At 34.7% G+C, this 22,439-nt stretch overlaps 1 protein-coding gene across 11 annotated transcripts in view; it reads left to right on the top strand.

Annotated features, from left to right (window-relative positions):
- Window positions 1–22,439, top strand: part of NRXN1 (neurexin 1) — a 1,078,564-nt gene that overhangs the window by 504,856 nt on the left and 551,269 nt on the right. For 6 of the 11 annotated variants that reach the window (XM_087436779.1, XM_087436780.1, XM_087436775.1 and 3 more), the window contains 2 exons: window positions 975–1,178; window positions 3,719–3,745. In XM_087436779.1, the coding sequence (XP_087292905.1) occupies window positions 975–1,178; window positions 3,719–3,745 (231 nt within the window). The remainder of the gene's footprint in view (window positions 1–974; window positions 1,179–3,718; window positions 3,746–22,439) is intronic. The other 5 variants (XM_087436781.1, XM_087436782.1, XM_087436783.1 and 2 more) reach the window with 1 other exon arrangement.

The following is a 22,439-nucleotide window of genomic DNA, read 5'->3' on the forward strand; positions in this document are numbered from 1 at the left end:
AAACATAATGACTCAGAAGAAACATCACATGTTGTTTGGTAATATCAATTTTTCTTCTCTTTTTGAGCATCATCTTTGGTAAAGTGTTGACCTGATTCCTACATTTGAGTCATATTTTTTCCTTTCTTTTTTTTTTTTTGTGAGGAAGATTAGCCCTGAGCTAACGTCTGTTGCCAATCCTCCTCTTTTTGCTGAGGAAGATGGGCCCTGAGCTAACATCCCTGCCCATCTTCCTCTACATTATATGGGACACCGCCACAGCCTCGCTTGAGAAGCAGTGTGTCTATCCGCACCCGGGATCTGAACCCACGAACCCCAGGCCACCGAAGCGGAGCGCATGAACTTAACTACTACTCGGGCCAGCCCCCAAGTCATATTTTTTTTCTTCTTCTTCTTCTTTTGATCTTATTAGGATAGAAATTATGAAAAAGGTGATAATAGTAACTTCTCTTAGAGTCATGGACTTTTAGGGCAGGCAAAGGCCTTAGAGATCCTCCAGCGGCACCCTGTATTTTGCTGATGAAAGATTCAGAGCCAAAGCCGATTTCACAGACCTGGTCAGTGGCCTAGCAGTACATGCCTAAACATGCATTAAATAGTTGCTAGTGCCTCAAACCAGGCTCACACTGTGGCTACACAAAAGAATATAATCTCTGCTCTTGAGAAGGGACACATACATAAACATTGATAATCCAAGGTGATTAATGCTGTAGGTAGAAAGTGCTATGGGAACAAAAAGGGAAGTGCAGCCATCTCTGCTTCTGTACTTTATTTTAGCAGACACTTCACAGAGAAGCTTCTCTTTACTGTGACTACTTTTTCTGGCTTAAAAGAATGACTCATTCTGAAGAAGATGAGCTGAGTTTGTAGTCTTGTGTTCTATCTGGAAGGCTTTGCTAGGTCGTGCTTTTCCTTTTCAAACTATAAATGCACTAAACTGACCAAGAACTTTTATATTCATTTCCCATCTATAGAGGCAACTGTTCTGAGCTATGATGGGAGCATGTTTATGAAAATCCAGCTCCCAGTGGTGATGCACACAGAGGCTGAGGACGTGTCCTTACGGTTCCGATCCCAGCGTGCGTATGGCATTCTCATGGCAACCACCTCTAGAGACTCGGCAGACACCCTCCGCCTGGAGCTGGACGCAGGGCGTGTGAAACTAACGGTCAATCTAGGTAACAACTCGCCTTCCCCTTCTGAACTAACACTCTCCACCTTTTGTTCAGTTTTGCCTGCAAACATTTATCAAGTAGTCTGTTTGCCATGGAAAGTTAAAACACTTAATGGTCTCATTTCCATCATTTAAATTAATTTAGGTTTTTGGGGCATCTTTTTATTGTTTTTATTTCGTTTAACATAATTTACTGTTTTGTGCTTTCTACCACTGAGGATTCTTAAAAGAGAAGCCATATGTATCAATGAGGTTAATTGAAAATAGGCTTGAAGATGCCTCAAACTTAATTTCCTATTGTTATATTTACTGACATTCTGATTGGTAATAGATGATGTCTTTTCAGATAAATAAACGTCCATCTGCTTTTACTTAGAGAACATATGCACAAATTATCAAATTTCTACTACGTGATCTAGATCAACAGTTGTGTTTACTCCTTGGGCTTCTCCTTTGAATAGTCACCTTTGTGGTACCTCACCTTTTCTGTCTGGAAATACTGTGTGGTGATATTTTGCTATCAAACAGCAATCCACAACCCTTCAATGCCCAAAGTCTGCGGCCCTTAGCAAACAGCCATGAGAACACTGAAAACACAGGCTCTTCTACAGAAAAATAATGCTTTCCTGCTTAATCGTAGCATTAAGAAAGAGTCACTACAGTAAAACCTCAACAAGCTGGATGAAATATGGGGGAAGGCCAGGCTGAATTAAGAAAAAGTCTGAATTATAGACTAAAAAATTTTAAGTTTTGTTTTCAACTACAGTCAAAAACACAAATTAAGAGCTGGAAAAATCTTGTTGAGAAAAGGTCTTACTAGGCTGCTTTTAATGGGTGGATAAGAATTATCCATAGTTAGCACATTATTTCATTCAAGTTGTACCATCAATATATAGTATAGTACTTGCAATCAGTTCTCTTCCTGAACTCGGCCTTTCACAACTTGTTTGTTTGTTTGATTTTTCTCAGGCGATCTCTGCTCATACCAAAGGAAGAATTATAGATGTTCTGCCCAATAAGTTTCAATTATCGTTAACTCCAAGAGGAGTACAAATTAATGAGGTTTTACTGTATTTTCTGGAAGCACTAAACACACACACACAAATGAATAAACAGACAGAGAAAAATAAAATTTGAAACTACATAGATTTATAAAAAGAATAGTAAAATGTGATGAGGTAAGACATTTGTGGAAACCCTACCTACATTTTCAATTGTGCTGGGCAGAATGGTAGCTCATAAAATATAAAATTATTTCATTGATAGCTTATTGCATACCATTACATTCAATTAATATTAGTTACATTAAGTTAAACAATAAGGGTGGTTTTTGAAGATGACTGAAGAACACAGCCCTCTCATTTACTGTTCTGTTAGAGTTCCCTCTAGTGACAATGATAGGTTACTACAAACTAATCAAAATAAATTGCCTGTTGCAGTAAAGGGGCTGGTAGCCAAAGTGGAAACACTCATGGGAATTTTCTAACAGCAAAGCATTCTGTGGAAAGAGTTGTGTAGGTGCTGGTCCTTGGCTGTTTGCAACCACTTTTCTGATGCGGTTGACGACACATGACAAACTCAGCTATATGGAAACAGAATCTAGGTTTATATTTTTCATGTTCCCCAAAGGCATTAAATACTAACAACCAAAACCAACAAATATTTATCTCTACATAAAATAAATATAAAACATCCCACATAGTCCTTTAAAGATAACCCTTATAATCACAGTCTGTGTTATCTGGATCAGACATTCTGTTCTTGGAGAATCTGCTTTTATATAAAGAAGTAGGGGTAAGAAAAGGAAAATCAATAGTAATGTTAACCATGACACTTATTACGTAGAGATAACATTGTTAGCTCCTAAAACAGGCATAGGCTTGTGTGCTCTGAAGAATGACACTACTCCTTAACCACTAGTTTCTAAAGGAAACATACAATTGTTTCTCTTCTCCTCCAGTTAATACGAGGCATGGAATCCAGCCAACATCTGGCTGTTACCTTTTTTGCCCAAGCAAATAAACAATAAATAAATAAAAACAGGGTGAGATGAGAATAATTTCAACTTACTCTCCGTTTGACCACCACAATTCTGAAGGATTCTGTTGGCCTTTGTGGGATATTAGATTTTGGAGGTCCAAGATGTCTGAGCCTAGCTGGGCTTGCACTGTACCCCATTGTGACGGAGCACTTTTTAATTATGCTGAAAACAATGATATGTTCTTTCACAGATGGGGAGAAAGTTGCAACCAGTCTAAGCCAAGCATCTTTGACAGTTAACAATTCTTTATTTCACTTAGATTTGTCACCATGTAGCTTTGTTTGAATTGGCCATTTTTTTTTAAACCTTCTATTGTTGTTTCCAATGGTGAAGTTTAATAACAATGAATCTGGGTTTTAGAAGTATGTAAAGAATAAATGATATGGAGTGGCCATATTTGCATGTGTCTGTCCCCGGAAGGGTGGACTGTGATTTTATTGGATGTCTGCAGCTGTTACCTTGAAGGATAAATTTTCATTTTTCATCTATTCTTCCCCATCTAGATTGTATCAGGATTAACTGTAATTCCAGTAAGTGCCTATTCAAAATTTTTAAAATGTTATTCCTCCATTATGATGTAAGCTAGTCAAGAAAAAAAAAAGAGAGCAAGAGAGAGGCGTTTATAAAACTCATGAATTCACTATTGAAGTATACCAGTCCATCATCTGGGTTGTAAAAATTCATTTTGAAATCTGTAAAGTTGAAGACTTTTCCGCTGCACTTCCTACCTTAAGTGGGAAAAGAGGTGACAAATATTTTGTAACAGAAGGTGCAAATGCCCCTAGAGACCTTTGGATAAGGCAAGTAGCATTTGTATTTTGCCGCACCGTGGACTCCGGTAGCTCTCTTCATGACCAAATTAGGAGAAAATACTGTGGGTCTTATTTCCTTCACTTTCTGTTTTTGTCTCTTAACTCAAATATAGAAAAAAAATTTAATTCCTTTCATTTCCAGAGTTACTATTAAACCTTTCTAAATTCAACCAAAGTTTTACATAGGAAAATTTGTTTTTCCAAATCATGTATATGTATATATACAGAAAATTACTTGTCTGAAGAGTTTCTTGTTCGTTAAGAGTGTTTACATGATGAATTTTTACATCCTAATCATATATCTGCAAAAATAACCAACACCCTTCAAATCTGTGATATGCATGCCAAATGATGAGTCAGAAAAGATGCATGGACTGAGTTTTATTTGATTGTGGACTAGATAACCTGAAAGGATATAAGGACTGTGATTTTATTTTGAGTTTGTAGCATTATCTTAAGAGTAAATTTATTTTATTTCTTTACATAAATATTTAGGTTTTTCTTTTCCAGGTTTTGCTGACCATATTAAGGAATCTCCTCCAATAATAACAAAGTTATTAGCTATTTAAATAAAATGATTGTAACAAACTTCTAATCTCTCATTGTCAGTCAGTAAAAAATTTTTTATATCCTTGGAAAATGCTGAATGTGAGTTGATGGAGTCTATTCCCAAAACCATTGACTGTGTTTCAAAATGACAGTAAGTCATCCTCTAAGGAACAAAATGGTGGTCTTTTTGACAGAGAAACTCAGAGAAACAAGAAACTTTATCTAATGAAATACATACTATTTTAAAGTAACATAAAAGTGTGTTCTCAATTGTCTTCAATTTCAAAATTGACTTATGAAAAATTAAATTGATAAACTATCATACAAGACATTAAAAATCATCTGAAACAGAATAGTTCCTGAAATAATCTCTCAAAGCTCTCACCCGAGTGGAATTTTTCACGTGCACATCATCTCCTCTGAAACCCCATCTCTCCACACTTTCTGAAAAGGAGCACAGGTTTTGCAAGTCTAATACCATGGTGGTTCAGTTTGCTTTCAGCTCTGGGGCATAGATGCAGGCAAAGTGGCAAGTCACAAAATACTTTCCCAAAGCCAGATTTGTGCCTTAATGCAGCTATAGATGTTCTTGATTTTTCCTGAATCTTAGAAAATCCATGCAAGGAAAATATTCTTTTCTAGACTTCTGCTTTGTGTACTCTTTTTATTTTTTTTATATTAAGCATACAATAAAGCATGATTTTTTAATTTACAAAATGTAACTATGTAAACTCTAGTATTTGATGGGAATTAACCAAATCAAATGTGAATCTCTGTTCGCTAGCTGTATCAATGATTTTTTGAAATGTAAGTTTAACATCTAATTATCCTTGCTAGACACTTCTTTTCATTTGGCTTATATTATGAGATTTTGATATTAAGCATAGTCTTTTTTTCTCTGGATATTCCACAGAATAATACCTTTGAGGACAAAGGTTTTTGCTGGCTAGTGGGATTTTCCCCTTTTTAAGGAGTATGTGTTACATTTAAGTTACTTGAATTAAATGAATGATTGTGAGCTTTCAGTGCACACCTCGGACAGGACTGCCAATGCCTTAACTTGACAGCAGTCACTGGAAAGAACATTCAATGATCAGGTAACGTTTTCGTTTCCTTTTGCCTTTGTTTTATTTGGTGAATAGTGGGCAGAGGTAGCAAGAACCCCAAGTTCCATCAAGAATTCATGTTATTATTCAACTTTCAGTAGAGGGAGGAATTTATATATCAAATAATGCAAATCTAACTCACAGTGCTTATATAAGCAGAGATTTCCACCTGGAGTGCATTTCCTACTCAATAAAAAAATAAATTAAAATATCTGTATCTCAGTATAACTTGTAGTTTAACTAAAAACAGATTTATTACATTTATCCCCTGTGAGCCATGAGTTTGTTTGAAACTGAAATGAATGTATGTTTATTAAATCACAGCCATATACCACCACCATCTCTAAAAATTACACCATACCTAAGACATCAACTGTGTTGCAAGATTCATATGACATACCTCAATTGATGTCTTGTAAGAAAATTTCCACAAGAAATATACAGATTGGAACATAAAAGATTATCTTATGTTGAGAATTAATATTAAACTAAATTATTAAGTTTAAATGGAAACCTTCCTGAATTTCTCTATACTTACTCAGAATTGCTCTGCTGTTTCCTATAGTTGCTCCATCCTTCCTCATCTCTCACCCCCCTACTTTACAGCAGATGTTGTTACTTGATATGGAAAAGAAAACACAGATAGCGTCAGACTATCCAATCTTTGCTACTGAAGAATAGGTAGCAGGGCGGAGGGAAGAAGGTCTAGCTGCGTGCATTCAGACCTGTGGGACTCGAAGAGATGGCAGATATGTTTCTTTTTCAGCCATTCCTATATCAGTAGTTTAGATGCAGCAACAGAATCCTCCGTGGACAGGCCAGGGCACAGCCTTTTGTTACGATTCTTTTGAGAAAGGGCAGATTTGAATTCCAAGGACTGCCTCTGTCAGATTCTTTGTTATGACCATTTCCCCCTCAATGGGAAAAGCTGTCAAGAATCTTTAAATGGAAGAAGAGAGCCTGATTTCATTTAAAAATCAAAAGCTTATTTTCATGTGTGGAGAGGGTACTTTTTAAAAAAGAACTGTCTCTGTGAATAGTGGTCATGTCAGTGTCAAAATATATGCTTTGATCTTTCAGATTACAAACGGAATGTCTCTGCACACAATCCCAGACCAATCTCAGCTGTTTGGTGTCCATTAGTTTATATCATTGCTAAAATATGTTTGTTATCTGCAACTCGGAATTAGATTAAGGTCAGTTTTTGCAGATTCATGGACTGGAAGGTGGGCACAGAGGTGTATTATCTATGGCTCTCCATTCTCCTCTGACCAGGATAGGAATAAAGGGACAATCAGGTTACTCTTGCCTCCTCAATCAACTCTGATATTGAGAATAAGAGTCTACCATCATAAGGTAATTTTATATGGGAGTTGCTAAAGAAGCTACCATCTTTTAATGCAGATAATTTCTTTCCTGGACAATGAAAGGTACTTCAATAAACAGATGGGAAAGACTGTGAAGTCACATTCTTTTAACATACAGAGGAAAAATTATTTGAAGTAATGAAAAAAAGACAAGTTGTAGACTATTTTACAAAAAATAATTATTGTAGAAGTATATACTAATTCAAACTATTCATTATCAAGAGAATCCAAGTCAGACTGAATGGTCCTTTTATGACTAACGCATGAATTATTTGCATGAAAAGGTGAGTGTTTGATAGTCTCTTGCCTAGTCCATAGTTATTCACTGACTTAATAACCCTTTTAAAAACTGTAAAGAATGAAAAGGAAACTTTCTACTCCTTGTGAAATTTTCTCAAATGCATTGTTAGTAGGTCTGTACAGGCCTTTGGTCTTATTCTGCATTATCTGTTGTCAAAGTATAGAGACTAATATCTTGGTCACTCTATCTCAGAGTGACCAAGACAGTCTCAGTTTCAAATTTAGTGCCCAATAAATTTCCATCAATACATCCAAACTCATAAGGCTATGTGTTTCTCTATAATGTTTTTCTGAAAATTTGGCCTTTGTAGTGATATATTGTGTGCTTAATTAGTCCCGATTTTTTTCTCTTCTTCTAGTAACCTTAAAAATTGTTAATACTGTAATCTTTGAAGTTTTAAATATATTGAAAATTTGAAAACTAAACTTGCTCCTGTCAACTATAGGTGAGTCCTAATCGTCATATAAGTAACGACTTTAAATATGTAGTGAATGCAGGGAGACTTCTGCACTTTTGTTTTTGTTAGTGTTTTCTTTTCTTTTTTTTTTTTTCTGTCTTTTCAAATCAATAACATAATTACAGAACGTCCTTCTTGCCCTCAGGAAGGCTTGGGGTCTGCTCTGCATCCATATAAAAATGGATTTTAATAAATTCATGATCTCTGATGTTTGTTTTGCTTGTTTGCATTATTTTGGTTTTTTTATGCCTTATACATGTGTCTCTCTTCCTGCCCACTTGCTCGCTCTTCCTACCAAGATTTGCTCTTCTGACTTCTTCATTTCCAGTGTTGTTTCCTCCTGTTCTCTTTCCTCTTGTTTTCTTACAAGAATAAAAACTCTCTGGGGTCGCAAAAGTATTTTAGTAGGCAGACCTTCCAACTATTTTTGGCTTCTCACAGAAAATGGTTTATCTAAGATGCAGAGACAACAAAATTGTGGATGACGTTAATGTAGACAAAGTGTCAAGGGTTGAAGTTCAACTCCTTTTATTTGCAGTTCAGTGTCTAAGTATTGGAGAAAGGGAATCTAAGGCTGGGTACTTAACCTCGCTTTTGACTTGGATATAGTGAAAAAATGCTCTGAGTAGTATGTTATTGGAAAATGTACTATGATGGATGTCTGGAGTGGATAATAAGATCTTTGTATTATCATTTTATTACCAGAATGAAAAGATCAACTGGATATTAGTTATCACCAATTTTTTTATGTAGATAAAAATGGAAAGCAATAAAAGAATGCAAAATGTCAACCAGTGGCACTTAAGCCATATTAGATTGCTTTGATCAGGCTGCCATTTGGCAGGCTACTTAAAAAGATATGAGGAAATTTCTGGGGGCTGGCTTTTGTTAACATGAAGCAAATGTTCAGTTCAGAGCAGCTGCCTGGCACCTGAAAAGCAGAGAACTGCAAAGGACAGTCTTCTGCCTCTGCTCCCACACAACAGTCTCTTGATTTATAGAGTTCTGTCATTCATTTTCTCTCGGTGACTGCTATCCATCCACCTAGGATAGGGATTGCTCAAGAAATAAAGGAAGATGAATATATAAAGACAGAAAACAGGAGTTTTGTTTGTATTTTGTTGTTGTTGTTGTCATTTTTGTTTTTTTTAAACTGAAAGTTTATATGAAGAAAAGGAAGAGACTTTATAAATGATTATTTTTAGCAAAAATCTAAGAGAAATTGCATATAAAATATAGAGATCATAGATTTTTCTGATGAAAAACAAATAGCTAAAGCAGGCAAAGGAATTGACACGTGACAATGAGTTTTTAGAAAAATTGGAATAAAATTTAAGGGAAACCCATTGGGATTATCTACATTTTAAATTTATGAACATTGTAAAGTACCATTTTTCCTTGCACATTTAAATGGCTACGTAGATTGGAAAAATCATGGTGTGAGGCTTGATAAGTAGAAGACTTGGATCTATTTTAGTGAACAATTAATCTGTTCATTGCTTATATGCAAATATAAAATGCTGCCATATTTTAAAAGATATCTTTTTTGCAGGTTAAGAATTCATCTTGAAATCAGGCTCAATTATTAATTTATTCACTAAAGCATTTCCTTATTGCTACTGCAGCAGACTGTGCTCAAAGTAATGCAAAATTCCAGATTAGTGTTGACCAAATTCATCAAATTCTTTTTCATTGTTGAAAGTTGGCATTATAACAATGGTGTAAGTAGATATTGTTAGGAAAACCTAGAAAGTTTCAGAAGAAACATTCTGAACTTGACATTCCTTGGTTTCTGTGAAAAGAAAGTTTTCTTTCATACAACCAGATGTCACCAAATGTAAGAGATCACAGCCTGTTGGTCAGATGTTTTTGTTTGTTGTGTTATTAGAAAGAGCTGGTTTCTAAACATCCACCACGTCTTCATAATTTTGAGTTTCTTCTTTATTTTTTAATTTTTTTGTTGTTGTTTGGTGGTAGAATTTCAACACATTATCACTGACCCAGAAAATCAAGGATAAAAATTTAAAATCAGACACTCCTTGTCAATAATAAGATTTTTTTCATTTAGCCTGTTTCGTGATGATTAGAATTTCATTCATTTTTAAAGAAAACAATAATGATTTTCTGTATTTGGAGCATTTGTAATTTTATTTATTTATTTATTTTTCCCCCAAAGCCCCAGTAGATAGTTGTATGTCGTAGTTGCACATCCTTCTAGTTGCTGTATGTGGGACGCGGCCTCAGCATGGCCGGAGAAGCGGTGCGTCGGTGCGCGCCCGGAATCCGAACCCGGGCCGCCAGCAGCGGAGCGTGCGCACTTAACCACTAAGCCATGGGGCCGACCCTGTATTTGGAGCATTTGGTCTTTTTACCAATACCCCCATAATGATTCAGGTTCATAGAATAGAATCGACAAGACTAAAAAGTACTCAAGAACTTCTATTTAAAACAGCCTCTAATCTTTAGGACAGCCTTAATGTTCAATGGTGATCTGAAGTGCCATGCCAAACCACTCATTTTACCAGTTTAGACAAATATAGATTAGAAATTTTTCTACAATTATTGCATTCCTAATTTTACTCAAAAGAAGGCCACTAACAATTTACACCTCATCAATTGCTTACCTATAAGACAATATGAAAACAAATACTATGATCAAGGATTTCAATTCCTCATGTAATCACTGGACAGGAATTATGCATCTGCTGCCTGCTGAAGTAAATGCATAATTTAAAGGTGATGGCTTTGTCCACTTAGCTATAGGTCGGATGTGATAAATACAAGCATTCCAGTTTTGCTTTCATATATAGCATTCCAGTTTTGCTTTCATTTATAGGAGCATGCATACTCTTCATTAAGAACACTGGTTTAAGATGCAAAATATGAAAAATTTTAAAGATCTTGAAGAACTTTAATTGATGCTCTTTAAAACTTTTAGTCTTAGAAAAATGTGTTTTGTCATTTGATTATTTGATCATTTATGAATATTTTACTATCTTGTGTAATTGGCAGTGTTTTCTGAGAAAATAGCTTGACTATTTGAAGATGTTTGCATAATTTGAAAGTGCTGATTGTTTTCTAAAAATTGAGACAAATTATGGAAAACTGTATAAAAGACTTTTCTAGCATAAGTTTCAGAGAAATACTAGGGTTGACATTTTATAAGTTAGTTTTCCTAAAGATTAGTGGTATACTATATAAAGGCCCATCAAATTATAAAATGTATTAATTTACATTGATGTCTATACACTCAATAATTTGCTCTTAAGTGGAATTTTAGAATCTTTTTCAATACAACAAACACTCGTTAATTCAGTTCCCACTAACTCAGAAGTCATGCTTATTCAAACACTTTTTATACTGAATTATACCACTATATACAAAGAAGGGATTTGTTAAGCCAACTGGTAACTTTTAGTAGATAATAAAAGAATATTTCTAATCTACTTAAGAGAATACACTTTTGAATGCTCGATAAGAATTCGTTTAGCGTTGCTCACCATTCTTATCTATTGCCTAAAAATGATGCCTGGAAACCATTAGTGGTCAATACTTTACAACAGTAGTATTGTTTCTACAATATTTTGTACTAATTCACATTGTCCTTCTGGGTTAAATTCTTTTAGGATCTAAGGAATAGACACATATTCAGGTTATCTTAGTTAATGAAGGCTTATTATAAGAACAACTAAGAGAAGATATAGACAGGCAATAATTTCAGTCACAACGCAGACAGGTTTTATGGAGTTTAGAATGGGATTCAAGAACTAGAAGGTTGTTCAACACACAATGTGGCTCTGATGGCTAGGTTGTCTTGCCGTCCCTTTATCTGCTGTCATTTAAGGCCCTCTTTTCAATGTTCTGCCATTATGGTGACGTCATTATCCTCTGTGTTTTTTGTGGGGGGGAGGAAGATAAGCCCTGAGCTAACAACCATGCCAATCCTCCTCTTTTTGCTGAGGAAGACTGGCCCTGAGCTAACATCCGTGCTGATCTTCATCCACTCTATGTGGGACATCGCCACAGCATGGCCTGACAGGCAGTGCGGCAGTGTGCGCCCGGGATCCGAACCTGGGCCGCCAGCAGCAGAGTGCACGCACTTAACCGCTATGCCACAGGGCTGGCCCTATCTTCTGTCTTTTTTTTTATGGTGCTCTTGCTACTCCTCTCCTCTCTGCTGACTTGCTTCTGCTTGGTTATAGCTTCTACTTTTTCATGTCTTCTGCTTACTTACTTCTGCTTTCTTCATGGTTTCTCTTCACTGCCGTTTCCTGTGCATGTCCTTTGGCTTTTTGCTGCTCCTTCACAATTGTTGACTCTATGTGTGTTATGTAGTCAAACTCCCCTAGAAAGGGAATCTAGTGGATTTATTACTTATCCTTGTCCTGTTGAGCAGAACTAACAAATCATGTCACCTCATAAGCCACAGACCAGATTTTAGCTTTAGGGACGGATGCCCATTGGTTATCAGACCAGGGGGCCACACAATATATGCTCCTTAAAGGAGATGTTGGAGCGGCAGGCTTTCCACATAATCATCTTTTCTCTCGGCTGCGTGATTAATGTTTTTACGTTAGTCATAAAATACCTCTGAGGATTACAGTTTCCTCAGCGTATTACTGGCTATCATACTGTGCATAAGTCAAGTGGGCAAAGTTCTTTAAATCAGGGGAGAAAGTGCACAGGACCATCAAGGAATTTGGAGATTGAAATGTTCAATGTGCTCAGAGCTCTTATCCATTTCTTTCACTTGTTATCAATGGGAGCAAAAAGCAAGATGGATAAGAAGTGCATTATGAAAACAGTTTCCCCAAAGGTAAAGTAAGAAATTCTAAGAGTATTTAAGTTACTGTTATTTTTATTGTGCTTTATATTGGATAATATGTTTGTTGTTATTTGTTCTTTGAATGCATCATTCATATAATTGTGAGAATTCTTCACCCTTCCATCACCCTTCCCAGGAGATGATTCTAAATATAGATTTGAAATATTTTATGCAGAGTACTATTGAAATAAATTAAATTTCAAAGTCAATTGCATTTTTTATAGATGATTATTATAGTTAAAATTGCTTTGGAAATGTAGGATTTCAGGTAAGAATTATCAATTCTCATTTAAAATTTGCTCATGAAGAATGTAGATAGCCCATGAAATTTACTAAGTAAATTGTCAGGTACATGGAAAAATCAACCAATTTTGGAAATCGGGAAATTTCCAATGTAAATAAATAAATATGTACTACAAGAAAATCCAAAGAATTCTGAAATGTCTTACATTTCAGTAGGTGCAAAGGAGATAGTTTATGCATGTGAAAATTAAAACACAAACGTCTAGAACTAATGCAATATAATGGCATGGCTTAAAATTGCTGTTATGGATTTTTCATGCATTAGGAAAGTGTCCAGTAAAAGAAAATGAAAAAGAAATTATTTAATAAATTATGTAAATATTCCCTTAGAATACACACATATTCACCTAATAGTGTTGAAATAGACAAACAAAAATGAAGGTAGAACATGATAATGATTACAATAACATGAAAAATAATGAACACAGCAATACTAATAACCACATAGAAGAATTCTGAAAGTGACATTACAGATGATGAGATTCCTGAAGTGTTTTGATTGATCCTGAATTATGTTATCTGAAGATTCAATTCAATAAATCAACTGAGAAGTTGTACACTATCAAAATAATATTTTTGTAAATCATCAATTCTTTAAACTGCTTAATTAAGTAAAAGTAGTTCAGCCAACAGGCAATGAAGAAATTATCAGTATCTCGTATTTTTTGAGTTATCAATTATGAAATTAACAAGGAACCACAGGAACAAAATTGCTTTTCTACAGTTTCTGGAAGGATATCCCTCAAAATGTTTATAGCATCTGCTGGTGCAATTGTGGATAATTTTTAATTTCTTCTTTTCATTCATCATCTGTACATTCTAAACTTTCTACAATGACTTTTTTCTCTACTCCAGCAATTTAAAATAAGCAATCAAAAGTGAATAAAAGTAAATCTTCTGTTAAGTTATAATTGAAACCAATCCCACCATTATTTAGGACAATGTAAGCCTACACTACATCATATATTTGTATTATGGTATGTACATGTTAAATGTATTTGAAGACTAAATTTCCCACTAATTTTGACCTACAAAATAGTCAAAATGAGCCCCTTTTTAAGCAACATTTGGTTCCTAATTAGAAATAATATCCATTATTTAGAAGCTAGAGGAAACAGAAATTACACAAAAGTAGCCTATCATTTCAGTTCTCAGAGAAAAATTTTATTAATATCTTAAATGCCCTTACAACACATAATACTTTGAACATTATAGACTTAATATATAACAGATTGTGTAATACGTTTCTTTAAAAATATAGAATCGTGAGTCCGAATGTTTTGCACCAGTCTTTTACTTTAGCAACATATTGTAAACATTATGTCTGTATATGACAATAGCATGTAGTATTTTAAAATTTAATCTATTGCTTATTTCACATTTTATGCCAAAGTGATATAAAGCAGGTCCAGATAATTGAGTCAGTTGAAGAAAGATAAAATAGGGAGGAAACATATATGTACAAAAGTAAGTTCTATCATGATTCATCAGTGATCTTAGGGCAGTCAAGTGAAAACTGATTGGAAGCATCTGTGAGCAAGACCTTGAGAAACAGACCCGATTAGAATAACCATAAATGAAAAGATACTTCTAGATGTGTTGGTATAAATTATCGTCATTGCCTGTAACCCACTAAGTGAAACCCTAATTAACTTAATCTCGCCATAGGACGATTGACCAGGAACAAGCACACAGACATAACATTATTTCTAGCAGTTGATTGGCCAGTTCCCAGGAAACCTCAAACACTGTCTTCTCAGATTAACCAAATTAATTTGGCATAAGATTTAATTGCTAACAGCCATTGCTATAGCTGGGCAAGTACCTTCTTAGAATACTTCCTGGATAGTAAGGCAAGCCATTCATTTCAGAAGACTTTGATCCAAAGACAACTTCAAACAAAGGAGTAATCCAAATATTTTTCCAATTACTAAAATAAATGGTCAAATAGAATCATAGCACTCAAGTTAGTGACTAAAAGCTAGCCTGATAAATAAGCTAATGATGGTAAAAGAAAACAATTGAGTTAGCAGTACCTGTTATTGTAATATTAAAATTCAAAATAAAGAATAATTTAGTAAATCATCATATCAATGGTTGGAAAAAATTTATATTATCTTAAATTTTAGATGGCAACCACTGAGAAAAGAAAGAAAAATGATCAAAACAAATGAGATGCTACAGTTCAGTAATTCTAAAGACAGAATATTCCTTATCATCTTCTTTAGAATATGTTCTCTTTAAAAAAATCCATAATGACAGAGAAAACTGTATTGTGGTTACCAGGGGCAATGGGGGTGGGGGGTGGGCACAAGGGGTGAAGGGAGACATATATATGGTGATGGACAAACAAAAATGTACAACCCAAAATTTCACAATGTTAAAAACTATTAAAACATCAATAAAAAAAAATCCATAATGTTTACAGCAAATACTGAAAAATAGATTTTCAAACATTGTAATGACTTCCCAGTGAAGAGAAAGGAAGGGGACAAAAACACTCGACAAAGCCAGAAACTTAGATTTATGGTTTTTCTAATAAGCTGCTTATTTTTGGAGAAGGTTTGTACAAGAATACCCCCAAAATATTGAGGGACAGCTAAATTTCTTAAATTCAGTGTTGCAGCTAATGATATTCAAATGCACTTATGGTAACAAAGTATAGAAAATAAAACACAGGTAAAGCCATTGTTCCTTGAATTATGCAAAAATATACATTCTTCTTGGCCTTCTCATGAAAAGAAATTCTATAACTCTTACAATAGAGTATTCAAATGAGAAATGACGTATTTAATTAAATAATCTTTGCATTTGTGACTATAATCCATGACTTTGTTTATGGAATGTCAAACTGAATATTTGTAAATTTCCACATGCTCAGTACCTGTATGCTTTTTCATTTTTTTTCACTCAGATCGCTTGGCATTGTGTAGGCATTGCATAAGATATGTTTTAAATGTGTCAATATAAATATATATAGTCCTTTTCTTTTCATGTTACACCACTGCCAAATACATTGTCAGTTTATAATGCTTAAAATCATGTTAACTATTTAGTACTTAATTTTATACCTGCAAGCTATCCTATTATGAGATAAGCATTTCTTGGAAATGACCTTTTTCCTTAAAATAAAGTCACAGTCCAAATTTTTCCTTTCATTATAGTAGGTTTATTTTATTATGCTTTTTCTTGAACTAGCTGGTCAAGCTAGGCTAGATTTAAAGAGAGCTATGTTAAAACATTCTTTTAGCAACATATTTATATAATTTGTGTTCATTTTTGCTGTGTTGTAAATATAATTATATTCTCAAAAGGTAAATTATATTTTTTAATAGTGTATGTTTTTCACATTGAAAATTCTTTACATCAGAGATATTTATCCTGGTTTGTCATAAATGGGTACAATCAATGTCAAAACTATAGAGGCGAAATATTTCTTAGTAGATGATTTAAACCTTGTTTATTCATTTGCTTAGAGCTATGACGTTTAGACAGATATGAAGCAGGAGGTGAGGCGGCTACCTATATTGAAGTTTATTTTGTAGATAATAGAATAGGGTTGGTATGAGTTAGGAAAGGGGCAGAGGAGTCTCTGTGGGCTGTTTCCAGTAGGTCTCCAAGGTCAGACCTTTTTGCAGACGGAAGATCCATGTTTTTCATTAAGCCTTGAATTCCCCAATTCCTAAGCCGACTATTTTCTTTGCATTTGGAAGTTACTGACTGCTGGACGTAGGTCAGTTTGCTCTCCCAGGCTCTACACATCATTAAATTTATTTTCAAGGGAACTGAGCAAAAAAGCTGTCCAAATAATTAGCCAGATAACTGAGTTACCCAAGTTCTCCAAATATATGACTTACCAGATTCTATGCTGCCGAATATGAAAACAAAAGGAGGAAGCTTTCTATTTATTGACACTTGTTAGTGAATGTAGGCATTAAAAACTAATGGGGTTACTTTTGATTAACCATTTGGCTTAATTCAGTATCAAGAGATAGTTCATCTACCATTAAAAATTCCCCCCAAAATCTGAACGAATACACTCATTCAATAAATATTTAGTAAATGGTTATCATATTCAAGGCACTGAACTGTAGAACATTGGATATTTTCTCTGAATTTTTAAACCCATTAAGGGGATAATAATAATGACAATATGATATTGATAATAATTATTATCATTACTATAATTGAGGCTTACCATGTACCAGGCATTGTTTTAAGTGATTAAAATGCATTAAATCTATATTATTAAACTATTTCTATTATAAGCTTATTTTACAAATAGGATTACTGAAATACAGAAAACTTAAATAGTTTACCCAAGGTGACACAGCTAGTAACTTGTGGAACTAAGATAAAAACCCAGATAGTTTGTGAGTCCAGAACACGTGCCCTGGACCAAGATACCCACATTTTAGAAAGTAAGAAAAACAAGGAAAGATTTAAATAACAATCCAACTAAAACAAATACAGTGTAATTCATTCACATGTAACCCATTTCATTTCTCCAGTGGATTTTAAAAGTGTATCCAACGCCTTTTTCCTATTGTCAGGATTCATTTTTGAAAAACAAACATCTCCAAGCTTAATGTCTGATTTTATATTATTTCCTCGAAATACTTTTTAATTAGGGAGGGGCATTTCTAATAGTTTTAATATAAAGAAATTTGTCCTTCGGACTTTACAAATATCTCTTTGTACAGAAAAGACAAATAGCTCTTTATAAAGACATTCTGAATAATTCTCAAAGGTGTATCCTTAGCTAAATTGAGGAGAGCTTGAAGGGGGATAGAGAAGAGGGAGGAGTTAATGGCTTGGCAGATAGTTCAGCCCCATGGTTGTAAGGGTGATTGGTCTGTCACCAAACCCAGATCATGATTGGCACCAGGCCCGGCCAGCAAGACAGCTCTGAGACAGCTTCTCTGATACCCCAGAGGCCTTGTCACTAACTGCAGACAGTATGGGGAAGGTGACCCAAGTGTACCTTTTACATGGGTAAATGAAGTATTTTGCCTCCAGCCTTGTCTGCACATTCCTGAATATAGAGCTGACTAAAGGAAGCTTTAAAAATAACTAAGCACAAAACTTACACTCCTAATCAGGGCTGGCTTCAACAGCATACAGGAAGATATGCTTAGAAGAGCCTATGCTTAGATTAATATCACTGTTCTGAAATTCTTCATTTTGAACAAGGGCTCCATGTTTTCATTTCACACTGGGCTCACAAATTATTTAGTCAATCCTTCTCCTAGTAGTATTAGCAAGTAGGAAAAGAGGAATCTGGAACTGCCATTTACGTGTCTAATTTTAATTTGTAATTAAATTTCCTAGCTGATTCATGTGAGAAATAAAAACAAAAGAATTTTGCTCCCAGCCCAATATCTAGAAATTGAGACAGATAAAATAGAAACATCTAATGAGGAGTTACTCTCCTTTGGGTTTTTTTGTTTGTTTGTTTTAAAAGCAGAGGTCAAATTATTTTTTAAAGTAATGATTTTAAAGCCAGAAACTAGTGGCAAAGTCAAATAGCAGACTGACGGTGTCCTAATTACAATCTGAGAAGCACATCCTCTTGTCATTTACAGGTAGAAGTGCAGCTGCCAGCAACCATGACTCAGGCATCAGGCAGTGGTGGCTCTTGCTTCTGTTTCTCCTGCCTTTTCTCTCTTGCCATCGTTGTCACGATGACAAGGCTTGTTGCCAGCTTCCCTGGGGTCCTGCCTCCCACCAGAGGCTATTGTCCTCAAAGTAAACTGCTAAATAAAACTTGTCTGTACCTGGAAAAATTAATATAGATAGAAACCTAATTTTATACACTTACACAAATATAAAGCTTTTTAATAAAGGCTGCTATTCTAAATTTGCAGAAAGGAAAAATGACTAGATTCTAGACGTGGAGGGACTTTGCAATTGGTTTATGCCATTGAAAGTCTTTTTAAATTGCTTTTAGTTGTTGTTGTTTTACGGATAAAGAAACTCAGACCAAGTCTAAAAGAGTTAGACTAAGCATAATTAAGGTCATGCTAGATTTAATGGCAACATTGAATCTAAAACTTATGTCTCCTGACTCTTAAGCTCTTTAATATTTTTCCATTACTTATTTCTTTAATACTCAATGTAAAAGTTTATGAGCAAGGGGAATTAAGTTGTCTATTTACATGTATCTTACAGGGGCCTGAAAACTACAGCCCACAGGCTGGCCACCAGTTTTAATAAATAAAGTCTTGTTGAAACCAAGCCACACCCATTTGTTTATACATAGTCTATGGCTACTTTCTCACTACAATAGCAAGGTTGAGTAATTGGAATGGCAACCACATCCTAAAAGCCAAATATATTTACTCTCTGGTCCATTACAGAAAAAGTGTCTTGACCTCGGATTTATTAGAATGTAAGCTCCTTGAGACTTCAAGGTGTGACATTCCTAATGCTGAGATCAGTGTTTGGCACAAAATAATTTTTAAACTACGTTAATAGTATATGGGTGCCACAGAGCCCAGAATGAGTAAGAGTAGTTAAGTGGGATAGACAACAGATACAATATGGACCAATCAGTTTTAAAATTTCATAATTCTAAGATGCTATGGTGCTGTAACTTCTAATTCAAATACTAGGTGCTATAGGCAGTTTAATAATCTAAAAACTATTGAACAGTCATGTATAAATATATAACCAATTTATATGTATAAGGAAATGCTAGTCTTTTTTTTTTTTTAATTTATAGCAGAACTATGGAAACTTTAGGATCCACTCTCACATGATGCATATCTCTAGCCCGGGTAACTGTGGTTGAAAAGATACAGCCTGTTCTTAATAAAATGGAGGTAGTAGATGGATCATTTCTAGAAGGCAAACTAAATGGATTTCTACCTGCCTACCATCTATGCAGTTTGCTAAGTTATGGCTTTGTGGAAGCACTCATCAAAATCCTCATGCTCCGTAGGTGGTTTAATTGAGCAAGCAGATTAACCACTCAAATAACTAGATGGAGTTATAAAATAGAAATGACTTAAATTTGATGCTTAAGGCAATGAAAAGGAAGTCCAGAGCCAACTGGTTTGAACTAAGAGATAGGGTACCTGATACAGATAGTCCATTTATGTAGTTAGCATCTTTAAAATATACCGGTAGAGGGAGATAGCTATCCAAAGGGTATGTAGTGAATCTCAGCTTTGTGGGACACACATCTAAGTGTTTTAAAAATCAAAATATAATTGATATGGGTTTGCTTTTTTTCAAGCCACATCTATCTTTCACTTCCAGAAATAGCTGTCATTTTAGACTACTAGACATCCTTGATCACATTGTTTCATTGATTCCTTAGCTTTGTTTTATTCTTCTCTATTGCTCTTTACTATCTTTTTCCCACATTCAAAAATCAATATAAGTACTTCACAGGACATTTGCACAAGGCTTTCTTCCAAAAAGGATCCAAAGTTAGTACTGTGTGCATCTTGTTATATATATACAAAGATATATATGTAATTGGTTCCAAAATATTCACCACAAATATGAAAATAAATTTAAAATACACTTGCAAACAAACCTGTCATCAGTCAATAAAGGCTTGTTTAATCTTGTTGTTTACAGATACCTCCCATGGAGCTATCTGTAAAATGAGAGAGTGAGATTAGTTATCTGTACATCCTTGGAAGCTAGTCTTTTCTTCTTTAAATAAATTCACTCATTGATTTATGCCCCAATACTTTCAAATATAATTTAAAGTGATTAACAAAAATAATTTAAAAGAATTAATTGGGGAGGAAAACCAATATGTAATTTAAAAAAAAAAAAAAAAGTAAGGAAAAGAATCAAGTTGCTGAAATTAAGCACAAATCCTAAATCTTGGTTTCCTGTTGGATAGAAACAAGGAAAGGCAATCTGTTCCATAACTCATATGACATAAGAGGAAATGGCCTACAAAATCTTCAGGAGAGAGTCTATGAATTTGAGCTTTGCAATTAAGGGTGTGTAATTAAGGGCATGCTAGAGAGCTGATAACGCACATAGTCTAAATACGGTAGCTTTGAATACCTCTGGATTTTGATATACATAATAAATGATGTTCTGGAAAAATAGTTTTTTATTCATAAGTGACAAAATCTTGTTTTGTAAATCGAATCTAATTTTAAAAGCAAAGGGTTACTTGCAAATGATTTTTAAAAGCCTTTACTGGAATTTTCTGATTAAAAAAATCATCTTTTTTCTAAAGGGAGAAATGAGCCCTCTGAAGGGTTCTGTAGAGTCCAGGGGTTTTGGGTGATGCCTGGGGGGCCAGGTTAGCCTGTTTCTTTAACAGCAGGGCGACTTCCCCTTTATATGTTTTTTGTATTCTTTATGCAAGATTACAGATGGAAAAGATTAATTCTACTGATTTAAAAGTAATAATAAAACCACCGCCCCAGTTTATCTCCTGGATCTTCACATTGCACAACTATATTTGTTCTGAGTAAGAGAGGGGTACTGGGTCAGAGTCCCCAATGCTGCCCAGCCCTGACCTGATTCTTTTAACAGAAGAGAGAGTAATTTACCATAGCGAAGAGAGAGTAATTTACCATACCATTTAAAGATTACTTAATTATTTCACCACCTAACTTTCTGATCTGGGATTTAGTTTCCTAGGTGAACTTGTCCGTAAAGCGTGAGCATATCCTGGGCCTACATTGGTGTATTTTCTGCTCATGCCTGGTCATTTATTGATTATTTGGTGCTGTATTCGGTGAGGGATGCCAAGATGATAAAAACACAGTTCTCTCCCTTAAAATTTGACTATGTAAATTAATAACACATTTTCTAGCATAAATCAATATTATCCTACTGGTTTCATTTGAGCTTAGTAATTCTAGGTCTAGAATAACTCTTTTTGAAGTTCTCTCTGCCCTCTGCCTACCCAGGTCAAAATAAAAATGATGGAATTAACTATGACAATAATGAAAATCTCATAAATTTAGAGAACTTCACTATAATATCGCACTCTTTCATGTAGCCACAAGGTTGGAAAATAGTACACGATTGTTCTGTTCCTTCCAAGAATGACAAAATTTTAAAGTTGGCTATAGGAGAATATTTTTGATATGCTTTTATTGAGTATCCTCTTTTTACAGATAAAAATATGAGGAACAGGGAAGATAAGTGACTTACTTAAGCTGACATAATTGGTTGATGGCAGATCTAGGGACAAAATCCAATTTTCTCCACCATCCCCTCTCATAGTGAAAGTGGAGGTGAAAAGTAATTAGCAAATGTGGTTATTAATCTGGCCAAAAACAGCTATCATCTTTTGTTAAGTGTATCTCTTAGTGGTTAAATCAAGGCTCTGTAAAAGTAGTAGATTCCCAAGAAGGATTTATTTGGCTAACTGCTGATCTCCTCCTCCCTCACACATACACCCCCCTTCCTCTCCATCCTGTGCTTCCAGTTGGGGATTTCTCCAGCCCTTCTTAGTGGTAGAATCTCAGAGACACTAGGACTTCATTCACGGGTAGGTGTGAAAGGACAATCAAC

The sequence above is a fragment of the Ceratotherium simum genome, chromosome 11 (assembly GCF_057802395.1).
Source record: "Ceratotherium simum simum isolate JZ-2026a chromosome 11, ASM5780239v1, whole genome shotgun sequence".
Lineage (NCBI taxonomy): Eukaryota > Metazoa > Chordata > Mammalia > Perissodactyla > Rhinocerotidae > Ceratotherium > Ceratotherium simum.